Here is a 17,834-nt window from a genome sequence, read left to right as displayed (position 1 = left end):
GAAAGAGATTATACTGGTAAGTTATACAAAAATCTCGTTTTATGCTCATCTACTCACGGAGGGGGAGGGGAGTTTGGTTGTTGGGCTCTTTATGTTAAGGATCCTGTTTATTGACTATCCTGTTTTGTACAATGAGTATTTTTGCACTATGTTGAACAAAATATGACAATATTTTTGTAAAATGATAGTTTATTTTTACAAAATAATAATAAAAATTGATCTGATTAAACAAATAATAATTATTGTCCAGCGGGATAAAACACCAACCCCCCTCTGGTGTTCCAGTCTTTAGTGGGTCGCCACTTGTTTCAGCTTCCTGATTCAGTGTCGACAAACAGGAAATGGCGAGAAATGCCTTGTCTGCCAATCATGGCCCCTAGCTGTGACCTGCCTCAACCACTGATCGCCTGAGTGGTCAAGACCGGACCAGGAAGTGGAGATTAACAGGAGCCTGGTAGAATCAGATTAGCAGTGGGTGAGGAGTTAAGTGTGTGTGTGTGTGTGTGTGTGTGTGTGTGTGTGTGTGTGTGTTGTTTTTTTTGTTTTTGTTTTTTTATACCAATTTTTCAACCCCGTTTTATAAAACAACTTTAGAGATAAACTTCACTTAAAATTATTATTTTTTCCTCCATAGGTTGACAAAATCCTCAAAGTTATTCCTCGTGATCGCAAGACCTTTCTTTTCTCTGCCACAATGACAAAAAAGGTATTGTTTTTCATTATAGTTTTTATTGGCAGCTCTTAACGATGCATTTAGGGTCTCCATTTGACACGCACACATACGGTCAGTATATACAGTACATTTGTGTACTCTCTGGTTCTTCAAATGGTCAGGTCCATAAATATTGGGACATCGACACAATTCTAACATTTTTGGCTCTACATACCACCACAATGGATTTGAAATGAAACGAACAAGATGTGCTTTAACTGCAGACTGTCAGCTTTAATTTGAGGGTGTTTACAAATCAGGTGAATGGTGTAGGAATTGCAAAAGTTTTCACATGTGCCTCCCACTTGTTAAGAGACCAAAAGTAATGGGACAGAATAATCATAAATCAAACTTTCACTTTTTAATACTTGGTTGCAAATCCTTTACAGTCAATTACAGCCTGAAGTCTGGAACGCTTAGACATCACCAGACGCTGGGATTCATCCCTGGAGATGCTCTGCCAGACCTCTACTGCAATGGTCTTCAGTTCCTGCTTGTTCTTGGGGGATTTTTTCCTTCAGTTTTGTCTTTGGCAAGTGAAATACATGCTCAATTGGGTTCAGGTCAGGTGACTGACTTGGCCATTGCATAACATTCCATTTCTTTCCCTTAAAAAACTCTTTTGGTTGCTTTTGCAGTATGCTTTGGGTCATTGTCCATCTGCACTGTGAAGCGCCGTCCAATGAGTTCTGAAGGATTTGGCTGAATACAAGCAGATAATATTGCCCGAAACACTTCAGAATTCATCCTGCTGCTTTTGTCAGCAGTCACATCATCAATAAATACAAGAGAACCAGTTCCATTGGCATCCATACATGCCCACGCCATGACACTACCACCACCATGCTTCACTGATGAGGTGGTATGCTTAGGATCATGAGCAGTTCCTTTCCTTCTCCATACGCTTCTCTTCCCATCACTCTGGTACAAGTTGATCTTGGTCTCATCTGTCCATAGGATGTTGTTCCAGAACTGTGAAGGCTTTTTTAGATGTTGTTTGGCAAACTCTAATCTGGCCTTCCTGTTTTTGAGGTTCACCAATGGTTTATATCTTGTGGTGAACCCTCTGTATTCACTCTGGTGAAGTCTTCTCTTGATGACTTTGACACACATACACCTACCTCCTGTAGAGTGTTCTTGATCTGGCCAACTGTTGTGAAGGGTGTTTTCTTTACCAGGGAAAGAATTCATCCATCACAGTTGTTTTCCAAGGTCTTCCGGGTCTTTTGGTGTTGCTGAGCTCACCGATGCGTTCCTTCTTTTTAAGAATGTTTCAAACTGTTGTTTTGGCCACGCCTAATGTTTTTGCTATCTCTCTGATGGGTTTGTTTTGTTTTTGCAGCCTAATGATGGCTTGCTTCACTGATAGTGACAGCTCTTTGGATCTCATCATGAGAGTTTACAGAAACAGATTCCAAATGCAAATGGCACACTTGAAATGATCTCTGGACCTTTTATCTGCTCATTGTAATTGGGATAATGAGGGAATAACACACACCTAGCCATGGAACAGCTGAGAAGCCAATTGTCCTATTACTTTCTGTCCCTTAACAAATGGGACGCACATATGCAAACTGTTTTAATTCCTAAACCGTTCACCTGATTTGGATGTAAATACCCTCAAATAAAGCTGACAGTCTGCAATTAAGCAAACCTTGTTCGTTTCATTTTAAATTAATTGTGGTGGTGTATAGAGCCAAAAATGTTAGAATTGTGTCGATGTCCCAATATTTATGGACCTGACTATTTGAACAACCAGGGAGTACACAAATGTACTGTATATTGTAAACTACCCTTAGGGTTTGTGGGTTGAACAGATGTGAGCAGGATACTTTATTTTTTGCATTACAGAATATGGGAATTTGTTTCTGCAATTCATTGGACAAAATTATACTTTTCACATGAACCTTCAACTATATACCTTAAATATTAGATGTGAATCGAAGTCGATTTAGTCTAATATGCAAAAACTCATTTAGAGAGCAGTGTTCAGGCTGATGAAACAGATTGTAATCAGTCAAAACCAAATGGTTGCAGTACACCATAGATATATAGATTATCTTTAAGAAGTTGGGAGCGTGGCTTGGTGCGCTGGGGGAGCGGACGCAGGAGACTAGGCTCCTTTGGGCAAACATTAATCTGCTGCCATCCACTGCTATCCAGTGCATCAAGAAACACTGTCCTATATTAGTGAACCACAGCACACCAGTCGGGACTAACCTAGCTGCTTTACTTCCTTTCTGGGAGCGGCATAAACTTGGATACAAGTTGCGGCCTACCATCCGGCTGCATCACCGGCCTCAAGTACCGGAAACATCCTCTACCGGAGCCCGGACGAACCCACCCGAAAGGGATGGCCTCCTAGGACAGGACCAGTTCTGGCCCGAGGGACCTGCAGAGGAGCAGAGCTCGGACGGGAGATCCAGAAGCGGATCGAAGAGGAGAGGAGACCCAGACTGTTACGCAAACCCACGCAAATGCCGACTGCTTAGCAGGTCTGCCGGGGCTGGAGGAGGGAAGGCCAGCTGCAGGAGGTGCTGAAGACGGCTCTGTCACCATCTTAACCCCCATCACTCCAAAATCACTAAGTGGACCATGCGCAGGGGACACTTTGAGACTGCTGAGCCAGAGAAATACAGAGGCTCTCCTTGGAGAAGTACCTCCGCGACCTCCACACATCAAGAAAGGGGGGGGGGGGGTGGAGAGACATAAGGCTGAGAGCCACACCTACCACCAGGCCCAATAGCCCCCAAAAAATATTCTGGCCAAAAACCAACTAAATGGCCCATCTACCCCTATCACTGCAACAGGTCTAATAAGGACTATTATAACGGACCTAAAATAATAGCAAGAAAAGACCGGCACTCACTGTATCTTGAAGAAAGAAAGAAAATCTTTATTGTCACATTGGATCGTGACGCGTTTCGACTCTCGTCTGGAGCCTTTCTCAAACGTGAGGGATATAATACAGACATTGGTGGACACACGGCATTTAAATAACCCGCCTAGGCGGAAGTGACATCACGCTACCATGGTTACAGAAATCAACATAGGACAGCTGTCCAATTACAATGTAAGCTAATAAAGTTAAATGAAACAAACAGGGAAAAAACGGAAAGAAAAGATCCCAGCCGCAATCAATTAGCGATTCCTCTAATAGAAGTTGCATAACAATAGTAGGGTTAATAGTGGAAAAGAATTAATGACATGATGATGCCGCTGGGATGTCTTCAAATTTTCTAAAAGACAAGAAAAAAACAAGAATTAATAGTGTGTTGATTTACCATTATGGTAGGAACAACATATTACACTAGAAAATAACACATCTAACAAAAAGGTAGAGAATTACAGGAAACTGTGGAGATCATACTCGCGGTTCAGGCCTTTGGGCTCTAATGTCTGCAAAGTGTGAATCCAGTAGGACTCACGCTTTTTCAACATTTTAACCCTATCGCCACCTCTACGTGGTTGGGGCACATGTTCTATGATCTGAAACCGCAACTGTGAAATGTTGTGATTGTGGTGCTCAAAATGATGCGGTATTGGTAAAAGAAGATTCTTCTTACGTATAGTGGACTTATGTTTAGAAAAACGATCTTTCATACGCATAGAAGTTTCGCCTATATAAAGTAAGCCGCAGGGACACTTGAGTAAATATATAATGAAATTACTGTTGCAAGTATAGAGACCCCGAATGGGAAATTGTTTCCCTGTATGTGGGTGTGAAAAAAATTCACCTTTAATCACACTAGAACAGTGTATGCAGCCTAGGCAGGGGAAAGTACCTTTTTGGGTGTAGATAAGGTAGTTTGACGTTGTGCCATTTGGGCACTACCAATATCAGCCCGCACCACCATATCGCGTAGATTTTTGTTACGTTTATAACAGATAAGGGGCCGGTTTTGGAATTCTTCAACAGAGGGATAGGCTCTAGATAAGATATTCCAATGACGGTTGATGATCAATCTGCATTTTTGGATCCAAGGATGAAATTTTGAAATAAAAGGGATACGGGATTTTTTTATATTTTTAACTGTGGGGACGGCTTTATCCCTTTCTTGTTTCAATAACGAGCTAGGATATCCACGGTGTCTGAACCTGTCACTCATTTCTTCAAGGCGAGTTTCCTTGGTAGTGGATTCTGAAACAATTCGACGCACCCGCTGAAACTGTGAATGGGGTAATGCCTTTTTAAGGGAAGGGGGATGGTTACTGGAATAATGTAGAAGCTAGGATATCCTAGCTCGTTATTGAAACAAGAAAGGGATAAAGCCGTCCCCACAGTTAAAAATATAAAAAAATCCCGTATCCCTTTTATTTCAAAATTTCATCCTTGGATCCAAAAATGCAGATTGATCATCAACCGTCATTGGAATATCTTATCTAGAGCCTATCCCTCTGTTGAAGAATTCCAAAACCGGCCCCTTATCTGTTATAAACGTAACAAAAATCTACGCGATATGGTGGTGCGGGCTGATATTGGTAGTGCCCAAATGGCACAACGTCAAACTACCTTATCTACACCCAAAAAAGGTACTTTCCCCTGCCTAGGCTGCATACACTGTTCTAGTGTGATTAAAGGTGAATTTTTTTCACACCCACATACAGGGAAACAATTTCCCATTCGGGGTTTCTATACTTGCAACAGTAATTTCATTATATATTTACTCAAGTGTCCCTGCGGCTTACTTTATATAGGCGAAACTTCTATGCGTATGAAAGATCGTTTTTCTAAACATAAGTCCACTATACGTAAGAAGAATCTTCTTTTACCAATACCGCATCATTTTGAGCACCACAATCACAACATTTCACAGTTGCGGTTTCAGATCATAGAACATGTGCCCCAACCACGTAGAGGTGGCGATAGGGTTAAAATGTTGAAAAAGCGTGAGTCCTACTGGATTCACACTTTGCAGACATTAGAGCCCAAAGGCCTGAACCGCGAGTATGATCTCCACAGTTTCCTGTAATTCTCTACCTTTTTGTTAGATGTGTTATTTTCTAGTGTAATATGTTGTTCCTACCATAATGGTAAATCAACACACTATTTATTCTTGTTTTTTTCTTGTCTTTTAGAAAATTTGAAGACATCCCAGCGGCATCATCATGTCATTAATTCTTTTCCACTATTAACCCTACTATTGTTATGCAACTTCTATTAGAGGAATCGCTAATTGATTGCGGCTGGGATCTTTTCTTTCCGTTTTTTCCCTGTTTGTTTCATTTAACTTTATTAGCTTACATTGTAATTGGACAGCTGTCCTATGTTGATTTCTGTAACCATGGTAGCGTGATGTCACTTCCGCCTAGGCGGGTTATTTAAATGCCGTGTGTCCACCAATGTCTGTATTATATCCCTCACGTTTGAGAAAGGCTCCAGACGAGAGTCGAAACGCGTCACGATCCAATGTGACAATAAAGATTTTCTTTCTTTCTTCAAGATACAGTGAGTGCCGGTCTTTTCTTGCTATTATTTTGGGATCGCTATCTCGGACGCGAGCACCACGCCATTCAACGGAGTGCCGGCTGATCATTATCTGTTTGTTCAATTCGCCTTCAGCGCGAGCACCTGTGGGATTTATCTTCAATGAGTTACTTCTCTTACACGGATGAAAGGGCACGTGAAATCGTGTCCGGTGTAACCGCCAACGTGGACTTTCTTAAAATTCCTCCAACTGAATTTCGGGGGAGAGAATTGGAGAAGGAATTGCGGAGGTTAACCTCCTGGGAATTGCATGTATCCACCTTGGCTGAGTATTGTCGCTTGCAACGTATTCCTCGTGGACTGAGAGTCCATCTCCGACCTACCTTTTTCTGCGACAATCTCGAATACTGTACCCACTTCGCAAATATCCTCAACAAATGTTCTACAGATCTTATGGTATTAACCATTGAATTCCTCACGGAGGCTATTGCTACTAGCAAACAAAAAATTGTGTCCATTGAAGCCCAATTAAAGGACGCATTACCAGCGGATGAATTAACTACCTTGAAGACAAAGGTTGAAAAAATCTGCACGGATCTCAAAAGGGACATTGAAACAACCAAGCGGCAAAAATTTATCAGAGACTCTGAGGATTACCAAAGTAAGCGCATCTACAGATGGCAAGATCTATCAGGCACAGCAACCCCACTATTTCCTCGTTCACAGCGTCGAACAGGCTCCATGTCTTCTGGGTCTGGCAGCGACTCCATCACTGGAACACAACGACCTCCTTTTTTAGGAAGACGCCGACAGCGACCCCCATCAAGAAGAATACCAGACGAGCAGGACGTCATTATCGGCGGTCTCGATGCTCCCAGGACGACGCGCTCTCAGGTACAGACTCGCATCAAACTTTAGTTGTCAATATTTCATCAAAAAACCTGAGTGTGGTGCAACTTAATGTACTTGAAAAGGGTCTGTCTTTTTGTCCTACAGCCTCACTCGACAGTTTTTCATTAGACATGGACTGCCAAAGATTTTTCCGAAATATTAGGCTTAAGGCACATTTTGCAGATGCTGATAAAACTGCTATTGTAGACGCAAATGTTAATGAATATTTACTTAATTTACATGACTTCGGTTTAAGATTGAAAAGTACCTTTCAACCGCCCAAGTCTTACCATCCTGTCGAGACCTTTGTCTCCCTTGTTCAACGCGATCTCGCTTGTGCCTTACAGGATTTAAGACAAAGTGGTTGTCATTTAACACATAATCTCTCACTGGTTGAGAAACAAGCTATAGATGATCTTATTCATGACAACACTTTGATTCTTAAACCTGCTGATAAAGGTGGTGCTCTTGTCCTTATGGACAAAAATTACTATACTGCTGAGATTCTGGGCCAGTTAGCCAACACTGCGGTTTATCAACCATTACCAGGGGATCCTGTTTTTTCTATCAAAAATAAGCTTTGTATGTTGGTTGATAGATATCTACAAGATAAAACAATAGACCCAAAATTGGGTCACTTTTTGATTAATCACCATCCTGTCACGCCGGTGTTTTACACACTTCCGAAGATACATAAATCTTTGGATCAGCCCCCTGGTCGACCAATTGTGGCCTTAACAGATTCTATTCTGTCTCCCCCAGCTATCTTATTAGACAAAGCTTTGACACCATTGACTAAAACTATGCCCTCCTTTATCCTTGACACCAATGATTTTCTAAAACAGATTGCTACATTGGCATTACAGGATGATGACTTATTGGTAACATTTGACGTATGTTCATTATATACCTCCATTGTTCACTCTAAAGGCATACGTGCGGTTGATTGGTTACTGTCTCTCTCCTCTTATACTTCACACGAAAAAAAGTTCTTTTTGGATCTATTGGAGATTATTTTAAATGAGAACTATTTTCTGTTTCAAGATACTTTTTACAAACAATGCTGTGGGACCGCGATGGGCTCCAATGCCGCACCGCCGTACGCAAACACATACATGGCGTGGTTTGAGGATCAGTATATTTACTCTAATAGTTTGTTTAATTTACATTGCAATTTTTGGCGAAGATTCGTTGATGATGTGTTTTGTGTGTGGCGCGGCGGCATTGGATCCCTTCTAGAATTTGCTAATTACCTTAACTCAGTGTGGAGTGAACTTCAGTTTACATTACATTATGACGCCTATAGTATTAGTTTCCTTGACACTGTGATTATGAAAAGAGTGGATGGATTGCTGGTCACGGATCTACATATTAAACACACTGATAGAAATTCACTTCTACATTATTCCAGTAACCATCCCCCTTCCCTTAAAAAGGCATTACCCCATTCACAGTTTCAGCGGGTGCGTCGAATTGTTTCAGAATCCACTACCAAGGAAACTCGCCTTGAAGAAATGAGTGACAGGTTCAGACACCGTGGATATCCTAGCTCGTTATTGAAACAAGAAAGGGATAAAGCCGTCCCCACAGTTAAAAATATAAAAAAATCCCGTATCCCTTTTATTTCAAAATTTCATCCTTGGATCCAAAAATGCAGATTGATCATCAACCGTCATTGGAATATCTTATCTAGAGCCTATCCCTCTGTTGAAGAATTCCAAAACCGGCCCCTTATCTGTTATAAACGTAACAAAAATCTACGCGATATGGTGGTGCGGGCTGATATTGGTAGTGCCCAAATGGCACAACGTCAAACTACCTTATCTACACCCAAAAAAGGTACTTTCCCCTGCCTAGGCTGCATACACTGTTCTAGTGTGATTAAAGGTGAATTTTTTTCACACCCACATACAGGGAAACAATTTCCCATTCGGGGTTTCTATACTTGCAACAGTAATTTCATTATATATTTACTCAAGTGTCCCTGCGGCTTACTTTATATAGGCGAAACTTCTATGCGTATGAAAGATCGTTTTTCTAAACATAAGTCCACTATACGTAAGAAGAATCTTCTTTTACCAATACCGCATCATTTTGAGCACCACAATCACAACATTTCACAGTTGCGGTTTCAGATCATAGAACATGTGCCCCAACCACGTAGAGGTGGCGATAGGGTTAAAATGTTGAAAAAGCGTGAGTCCTACTGGATTCACACTTTGCAGACATTAGAGCCCAAAGGCCTGAACCGCGAGTATGATCTCCACAGTTTCCTGTAATTCTCTACCTTTTTGTTAGATGTGTTATTTTCTAGTGTAATATGTTGTTCCTACCATAATGGTAAATCAACACACTATTTATTCTTGTTTTTTTCTTGTCTTTTAGAAAATTTGAAGACATCCCAGCGGCATCATCATGTCATTAATTCTTTTCCACTATTAACCCTACTATTGTTATGCAACTTCTATTAGAGGAATCGCTAATTGATTGCGGCTGGGATCTTTTCTTTCCGTTTTTTCCCTGTTTGTTTCATTTAACTTTATTAGCTTACATTGTAATTGGACAGCTGTCCTATGTTGATTTCTGTAACCATGGTAGCGTGATGTCACTTCCGCCTAGGCGGGTTATTTAAATGCCGTGTGTCCACCAATGTCTGTATTATATCCCTCACGTTTGAGAAAGGCTCCAGACGAGAGTCGAAACGCGTCACGATCCAATGTGACAATAAAGATTTTCTTTCTTTCTTCAAGATACAGTGAGTGCCGGTCTTTTCTTGCTATTATTTTGGGATCGCTATCTCGGACGCGAGCACCACGCCATTCAACGGAGTGCCGGCTGATCATTATCTGTTTATTATAACGGACCTATCAACCAGGAGCACTGCTCCAATTTTACACAGGATCTACACGCCATCAAACAGCCTCTTCTGCGCCACACTAGGGAAGAGACTGGTTGAAAGCACTTTCTTCTTAATCCCTAAGGGCTCAATATAATAATCTCCAGTCACTCTTAGCGGGGGACCTCAGGCACACTACTAGCCTACAGGAGATCATTACGGCTGCAAAACACCTAGAATAAAACAAGAGATAACTATAGCATCTACTAACTCTGAAATTGATAAATTCCTGACTTTAAAAAAACATGGCAGCATCTAATACATTGTCCCCTAAAGACACCCCCTTCGTCAGGCTCAGACCAAGCAAGTGAAGATGGTGGTGAACACTCTGAAGATGATAAACCAATTTCCAGAGCATTTCTCACCCGCCTACTAACCTCCTCCTTGGTCCCCATTGCTAAAGACCTCTCCGAGACCAAGCAAGACCTCCGACATCTGGGCCACAGGATTGATTCGCTTGAACAAACAGACATCTGTCATAAACCATTCAGCAGCAGTCGCTTCAAATATCAAAATACAAGAAGCATATATCAACAAGTTGTATGTCACTATGGAAGAGCTAGAAAACCTCAACAGACGCAACAACTTGACAGAGTCCCAGTATCAGTTGAAGCCACAGACATTGCGACTACTTTAACAGATTTATTCTTAGGACTACTTGAGGACTTTGAAAAACTGTCGCTGGTCATTGAACGAGCTTTGAGACCAAAATCCGTGGAACCCCCCCAGGGATATAATCTGTAAATTACTTGACTTTCGCATAAAATAAAAAATCCTACAGAATGCTAGATCACCAGACTCCCTTATCTGCAATAACAGCCAAATAACCATATTCCAAAATCTGGCACCAACCACGCTTGCCAACCGATGATTGCTCAAGCCAGTTTCTGATGTCCTATGTCAGACGATACATATTTCGCTGGCTATTCCCGTTTGGCATCTCCATCTCTGCCAATGGAAAACACTACACAGCTCGCACATTAGAAGTGATTGCAGTGGCGGCGGAGCTAGACATCCCATTGGATCCACCACCAGTAGTAGAAACGGCGCACTCAACCATCGACATGCCACCTCTACCTGTGCTGTTGCCTTGGGAAACAGTTGAAAAGCCCAAGAATCAAAGAACCAAGAAAAAGGTCCCAAAGAGCTCCGACCTCACCAAGACGACTGGAACCCGCGTGAGCGGCTGAAACACATCTCCTGAGACTGCTACTAACGTGCTGAGTAATTATAACCAACTTTCGTTTACAGCAGGCATGCTCAACCTGCGGCCCTCCAGCTGTTGCAAAACAGCTGGAGGGCCGCAGGTTGAGCATGCCTGGTTTACACTAATGTTCCTCAGTTATATGGGTGCGCTTGACAGTACCCCCTTACAAACACCACAATTTTACGTTCTTCAACATAGTACACATAATACCACTACGAGTTACTCCAAAGGTAGTGCACATTTCACCTTCACATTTGCTTTCCCAACTTCCGTCTCCCCTAATACTCAAACCCCTCGCCCAAGATCATGTCCCATGCTCAGATTATTAATTATTACACTCCCAGATGGCCACTGACATACAAAATAGGACTTTCATCTCATATAATGTGAGAGGCCTCAATTCACCTGTCAAAAGATCTCCGATCTTGGCACACCTTAAAAAAATTAAAAGCAGGCATCTTATTACAAGAAACACACTTAACCCAATCCAAATCCCCCACTTTCCACAAATCCTTCTATAATCAGTCGTACCGTTCATACTCAACATCTAGGAAATCTAGGGGAGTTGCCATCGCTCTAAACAAACATGTGCCCTTCCAACATCTAGATACCCTTGCTGACGACCAGTGTCGTTATGTTTTTATTAAAGGTAAAATAGCCAACACATTGGTAACAATAGGAAACTTCTATGCCCTAAGCAAGAATCAAGACACCTGGATTGCACACACCATGAGAGAATGCAAACAATATATAGAAGGAATCTACCTTTTAGGAGGAGACCTAATTGCAGCCTTACATCCACAAATCGACCCGTCCACAGGGCGATCAATACTGTCCAAAAGAGCACTTGCCTAAATCCATAAAATCTTATCTGCCCAACAGGTAGATACTTGGAGACATATCCACCCAACGGACAGAGATTACACACATTTTCCCCCCATGCAACAATTGTACGGACACATAGATTACCTATTCCTTCATCTCCTATCACTCTTGATCATTAGAGAGGTAACTATAATCCCCAGTGTGCATTCAGATCACTCAATCCTACTGCTACGCACATCAATTGGTACCATCACTAAGCTCACGCGGACTTGGAGATTAAACAAATCCCTCCTCTCCAACCAACAATATAAAAGCCGCATAGAAAATACCCTAAGAGAATACTTTTATCAGAACACTGATGACACGTTACTCTTATGGTGCTGGAAATGCAGCATTTATTTCTTTTGCTTTTATTTATTACAGCAATGGCCACTGATTGTTGGTGGCATATTGGGTAAAGAGTTCATTTGTGGGCACAATCCTTGGTGTCAGTGGCAATGCAGAGCAAAACTGCACACTGCTGAAGAGAAATAATTATGTGGGATCCAGCCTCTGCGATGTTGTCTCCGCTTCTTCTGGGTGGACAGAGTGATATTGCTGGTTCATGGGCAGTACAGAGCCCATGCACCAGCAGTCTTCTGTACAGTAGTGTCTGCGCCAAGAAGCGAAAGAGCATGCTTGAGACTAAGCTCGGCATGATTGCTCTTCACTTTCGGACTTTGTCAAAGTGGCAGGGGTGCAGGCTATGAGAGAGTGAGCGGAGCCTTTTGGTACAAGTGCAACACCCTTGTTGCATCAAGGAGGTATTTTGCATATCAGAAACGCAATGTTTTCTACACATTTGGAGATGGGACCAACACCTTTACATTCAGCTGTAAGATTATTTTGGAAAATATTTTCTAATCTATTTTGTTTCAAACCATAGCTCCCTATACTTTAACCAATAGGATTACCAGCGTTTTTTATTGATTTTTTTATTTTTTTATTTATTTTTGCATTTTCATTTTTCTTCAGTATCTTCCTGGAGCTTTTTTATTTTTCCATTCACATAGCCATATGAGGGCTTGTTTTTTGCGGGACAAGGTGTACTTTCTAATGCCACCATTAATATTGCAGCACTCCCTTGGAAATTTGAAGAGATGGGTCCCAGCGGTAATCCCTCGATTCAGGATGATGAACAAACAAATAAAATTCTGCAGCACTCCTTGAAAGATGAAAAAATTTGCTATTTATTCACACACATCATGTAACAACGTTTCGGTTCTCTCTCAGGTTCTGAGAGAGAACCGAAACGTTGCTACATGACGTGTGTGTATAAATAGCACATTTTTTCATCTTTCAAGGAGTGCTGCAGAATTTTATTTGTGTGTGTGTATAAGGGTGGAGTTAGAAAAAAAATGCAATTCCGCCACAATTTTACAGGTTTTGTCCCTACAGTGTTCCCTTTGTGGGCAAACTGACCTGTGGCCTTTATTTTCTGGGTCAGTACGTTACTACATGTATAGATTTTTCAGTTTTTAATACAAAAAAATATATATTTTTACTTTGAAAGGGATTTTCTTATTTTTTAAATATTTTTTTTTTTTTTTTTTTTTTTTTTTTACATCGCCATATTCTGACCCCCATAACTTTTTTTTTCTTTTTTTTTTTTTTACTACGGTGTTGTCTACTGAGCTGTGCAGGGGCTCATTTTTTTCTAGGACGATCTGTAGTTTTTATTGACACCATTTTGGAATGTGTGTGTGAATTTTTTTAATTTAATTTTTAGATTTTGCGGGGTAAGAGATGCAATGAAAAAATGGTGAAATGGCTATTTTGATACTTTTTCCATTACGCCGTTCAGAAAATATTTTTACTTTGTTGGTACGGGTGTTTTCGGATGTGGTGATGAGGGGGTGATTTAATATTTTTTTTTTATTTATATAAAGATTTTTACTATATTTCCGTAGAACTATAGTAAAAGGTACATTTGCTGATCTCCTATGTTGGCCTGCCACAGCTCTAATATGCTGTCTCTTCAGAGAGACACTGCCTAATAGAGAAAATGACTGGCATCTCCAGTTGCTGCCCAGGGGAGCCGTTCTTAACCCAGAAGAGTGTGCTTCTGTTTTTTTCACCATTTAGGTGATGTGGTCATGACTGACCACGGCAGCTAAAGGTTTAAAGGGAACCTGTCACCGGTATTGTGTGTATAGAGCTGAGGACATGGGCTGCTAGATGGCCGCTAGCACATCTGCAATACCCAGTCCCTATAGCTCTGTGTGCTTTTATTGTGTAAAAAAATAAAATAAAGATTTGATACATATGCAAATTAACCTGAGATGGGTCCTGTCCCTGACTCATCTCACGTACAGGACTCATCTCAGGTAATTTGCATATGTATCAAAATCGTTTTTTTACACAAAAGCACACAGAGCTATGGGGACTGGGTATTGCGGTTGTGCTAGCGGCCATCTAGCAACCCATGTCCCCAGCTATATACACAAAATACCGGTGACAGGTTCCCTTTAAATGCTTGCGATTGGCATTATTGCAGATCATGGACATTAGCGCAGGCTTCTGCTGTTTCTGCTGCTTCCTCACTTCAGGGGAGAATCAGAATAACTCCCTGGATCAACGACCCCTCTCTAGTAGCCATAGCCTATAATATTATTACGCTCCAGAAATACATCCAGGCCCCTCTTGGACTCTATAGTGAACTCACCATCACCACCTCCTCAGGCAGAGAGTTCCATAGTCACTGCTCTTACCGTAAAGAATCCTCTTCTATGTTTGTGTCCAAACCTTCTCTCCTCCAGAGGATGTGGTGCTAATGGTGGCTTGTATTCAGTGTGGGGGGCGGTTATAATTATAATTATTATTTTTTTATAACTTTTGCTAGATTGCAGGAGCTTTAATCCTGTGCTGTGCATATATGGTGATCCAGAGGCCAGTACCAAGCACCAGACATGTACAGCACTTTGTTACTATCAGGTTAATGGTAGCATGTAAAAGCAAATAATTTTCTAAGACTGTTCATATTGCGTATGATTGGTGGTATATGTTGGGCGAAATGTGTGTGTGTGTGTGTGTGTGTGTGTGTATGTATGTGTGTGTGTATATGTATATGTGTATATATATATATATATATATATACACACACACACACACACACACACACACACACACACACACACACACACCAAAAGTTTGGACACATCTTCTCATTCAAAGAGTTTTCTTTATTTTCATGACTATGAAAATTGTAGATTCACACTGAAGGCATCAAAACTATGAATTAACAAATGTGGAATTATATACATAACAAACAAGTGTGAAACAACTGAAAATATGTCATATTCTAGGTTCTTCAAAGTAGCCACCTTTTGCTTTGATTACTGCTTTGCACACTCTTGGCATTCTCTTGATGAGCTTCAAGAGGTAGTCCCCTAAAATGGTTTTCACTTCACAGGTGTTCCCTGCCAGGTTTAATAAGTGGGATTTCTTGCCTTATAAATGGGGTTGGGACCATCAGTGGCGTTGAGGAGAAGTCAGGTGGATACACAGCTGATAGTCCTACTGAATAGACTGTTAGAATTTGCATTATGGCAAGAAAAAAGCAGCTAAGTAAAGAAAAACTAGTGGAAATCATTACTTTAAGAAATTAAGGTCAGTCAGTCAGCCGAAAAATTGGGAAAACTTTGAAAGTAAGGGCTATTTGACCATGAAGGAGAGTGATGGGGTGCTGCGCCAGATGACCTGGCCTCCACAGTCACCGGACATGAACCCAATCGAGATGGTTTAGGGTGAGCTGGACCGCAGAGTGAAGGCAAAAGGGCCAACAAGTGCTAAGCATCTCTGGGAACTCCTTCAAGACTGTTGGAAGACCATTTCAGGGGACTACCTCTTGAAGCTCATCAAGAGAATGCCAAGCTTGTGCAAAGCAGTACTCAAAGCAAAAGGTGGCTACTTTGAAGAACCTAGAATATGACATATCAGTTGTTTCACACTTGTTTGTTATGTATATAATTCCACATGTGTTAATTCATAGTTTTGATGCCTTCATAGTCATGAAAATAAAGAAAACTCTTTGAATGAGAAGGTGTGTCCAAACTTTTGGTCTGTACTGTATATATTAATATTCTCTCTACACTTCTGGTTGATGCCACTTTATAGCTGTACATTGACATGTTGGCCATTGGTTACAATGCAAATAAATAATACTATGTGTTTGCCATGTAATATTCAGGCATAATACGTCTTTAGTTCAACATGTGTTCAATTCACAAATCGTTTCTTCTTGCTTACTCAGGTGCAAAAACTTCAACGTGCTGCTTTAAGAGACCCGGTGAAATGTGCAGTGTCCTCAAAGTATCAAACAGTAGAAAAGCTGCAGCAGTATTATATTTTCATCCCTTCAAAGTTCAAGGTATTGTTTCTGCGCTTGTTATTTGGCATAAATCCGAAAAGTATCCTAAGGGCCAATTTGCACTCCTTTACGCCGACCTATTCCACAGAACAATGCAAAGTGAATGGGGAGGAATGATTGCTACTGCGGTTGTTCCTCCATCATTAAATTCTGTTGATGATTACACAGGGATATTTGCTGCCCAATAATCCTGCCCCTTTTGTCCTGGTTAGAGATGCAAACCAGGCTCTCTCTGGCACATTTATATGGGCAGATTATCAGAAATGTCAGGCCTCAGGCACATGACTGTAGTTTTGGGGCCGTAGATGCGGGCCCATTCATTTCAGTGGGGCTGCAAAGGATGTGAACTCGCGGTGTGCAGTCTGCATCCATATTGTCATTCTGTGGCCCTGCAAAAAAAAAAAAAAAAAAAAAAAAAAGAATGTCCTATTCTTGTCTGTTTTGCAGACAAGAATTGGTTTTTTTTTTTTAACATATTGAAAGGGAAAATGCGGGATGCACATGGCTTGTATCTGTGTTTTGCGGATCTGTGATTTGCGGACTGCAGATTCGATACGGTCATGTGCAGGAGGATTTTGCTACGTTTAAGTGTGCTTTCGCGTGATCTGTATTTCTTTGTGATTTATCTCTAGGACAGCTATCTTGTGTACATCTTGAATGAACTAGCAGGGAATTCTTTCATGATCTTCTGCAGCACATGTAACAATACGCAGCGTGTTGCTCTCTTGCTGCGTAATCTTGGATTCACTGCCATTCCCCTGCATGGCCAAATGAGTCAGGTAAGATTCAAATTGTTTTGAACCTTTAGAAGATATTAGTATATTCTCAGGACACTATGTATAGCACAACCTACTAATTGTGGGCTAAAAAAAATGTCTGTTACAATGGGATGCAGTAGCTGTAATTAGCTGCCAATATGATATTAATGACCTATCCCGAGAATAGGCAATCTGTTTCGGAAACCAAACAAACCATTTAATTTAAAACAATGTACACATTTTGCATTTATGAGTATATGGAAGGGGTGGCGATCACACACAAGCAGCTCAAGTGTCCGTTGGTGTAGGCGAGAGGAGATCACATTATAGCTTTAGCATGAGTTATTGAAGGCAGTAAAATCCTGAAACCACAGGATATCCAGGATGTATTATGAGGGACACCTCTACATGAGAACTGAAACGTTTTATTTTTTAACTTAAGTAAACAAACAATATATAGTAGTCGTTTCTACCATAGCAAGTTATCACTTATCCACAGCAGAGGTGATAATGGTTCGTTGTTGGGGGTCTCACTACTGGGTCTCGCATGAACTTGGGTTCTGTGTCTCCAGCTTAATGAAGCTGTGGTCATGCATGTGCCCTCCTGCTCCATTCACTGTCTATGGGATGGATAGAGACAGTCACGTAGAGCCCTCTGGAAATGATTGTAGCATTACTGTGCATATGTGACCATCGCTTCATTTTAAGA

The 17,834-nt window shown here is 41.1% G+C and overlaps 1 protein-coding gene across 2 annotated transcripts in view; it reads left to right on the top strand.

The window, feature by feature from the left end:
- DDX47 (DEAD-box helicase 47) overlaps positions 1-17,834 on the top strand; it is an 86,821-nt gene that overhangs the window by 43,977 nt on the left and 25,010 nt on the right. For both annotated transcript variants that reach the window (XM_044302289.1, XM_044302288.1), the window contains 3 exons: positions 635-706; positions 16,251-16,367; positions 17,000-17,146. In XM_044302289.1, coding sequence (XP_044158224.1) covers positions 635-706; positions 16,251-16,367; positions 17,000-17,146 — 336 coding nt within the window. The remainder of the gene's footprint in view (positions 1-634; positions 707-16,250; positions 16,368-16,999; positions 17,147-17,834) is intronic.

Source organism: Bufo gargarizans, chromosome 7, assembly GCF_014858855.1.
Source record: "Bufo gargarizans isolate SCDJY-AF-19 chromosome 7, ASM1485885v1, whole genome shotgun sequence".
In the NCBI taxonomy this organism is placed as follows: Eukaryota; Metazoa; Chordata; class Amphibia; order Anura; family Bufonidae; genus Bufo; species Bufo gargarizans.
Note: the sequence above shows the minus strand (reverse complement) of the source record. Positions and strands in the feature narration are given on the sequence as shown.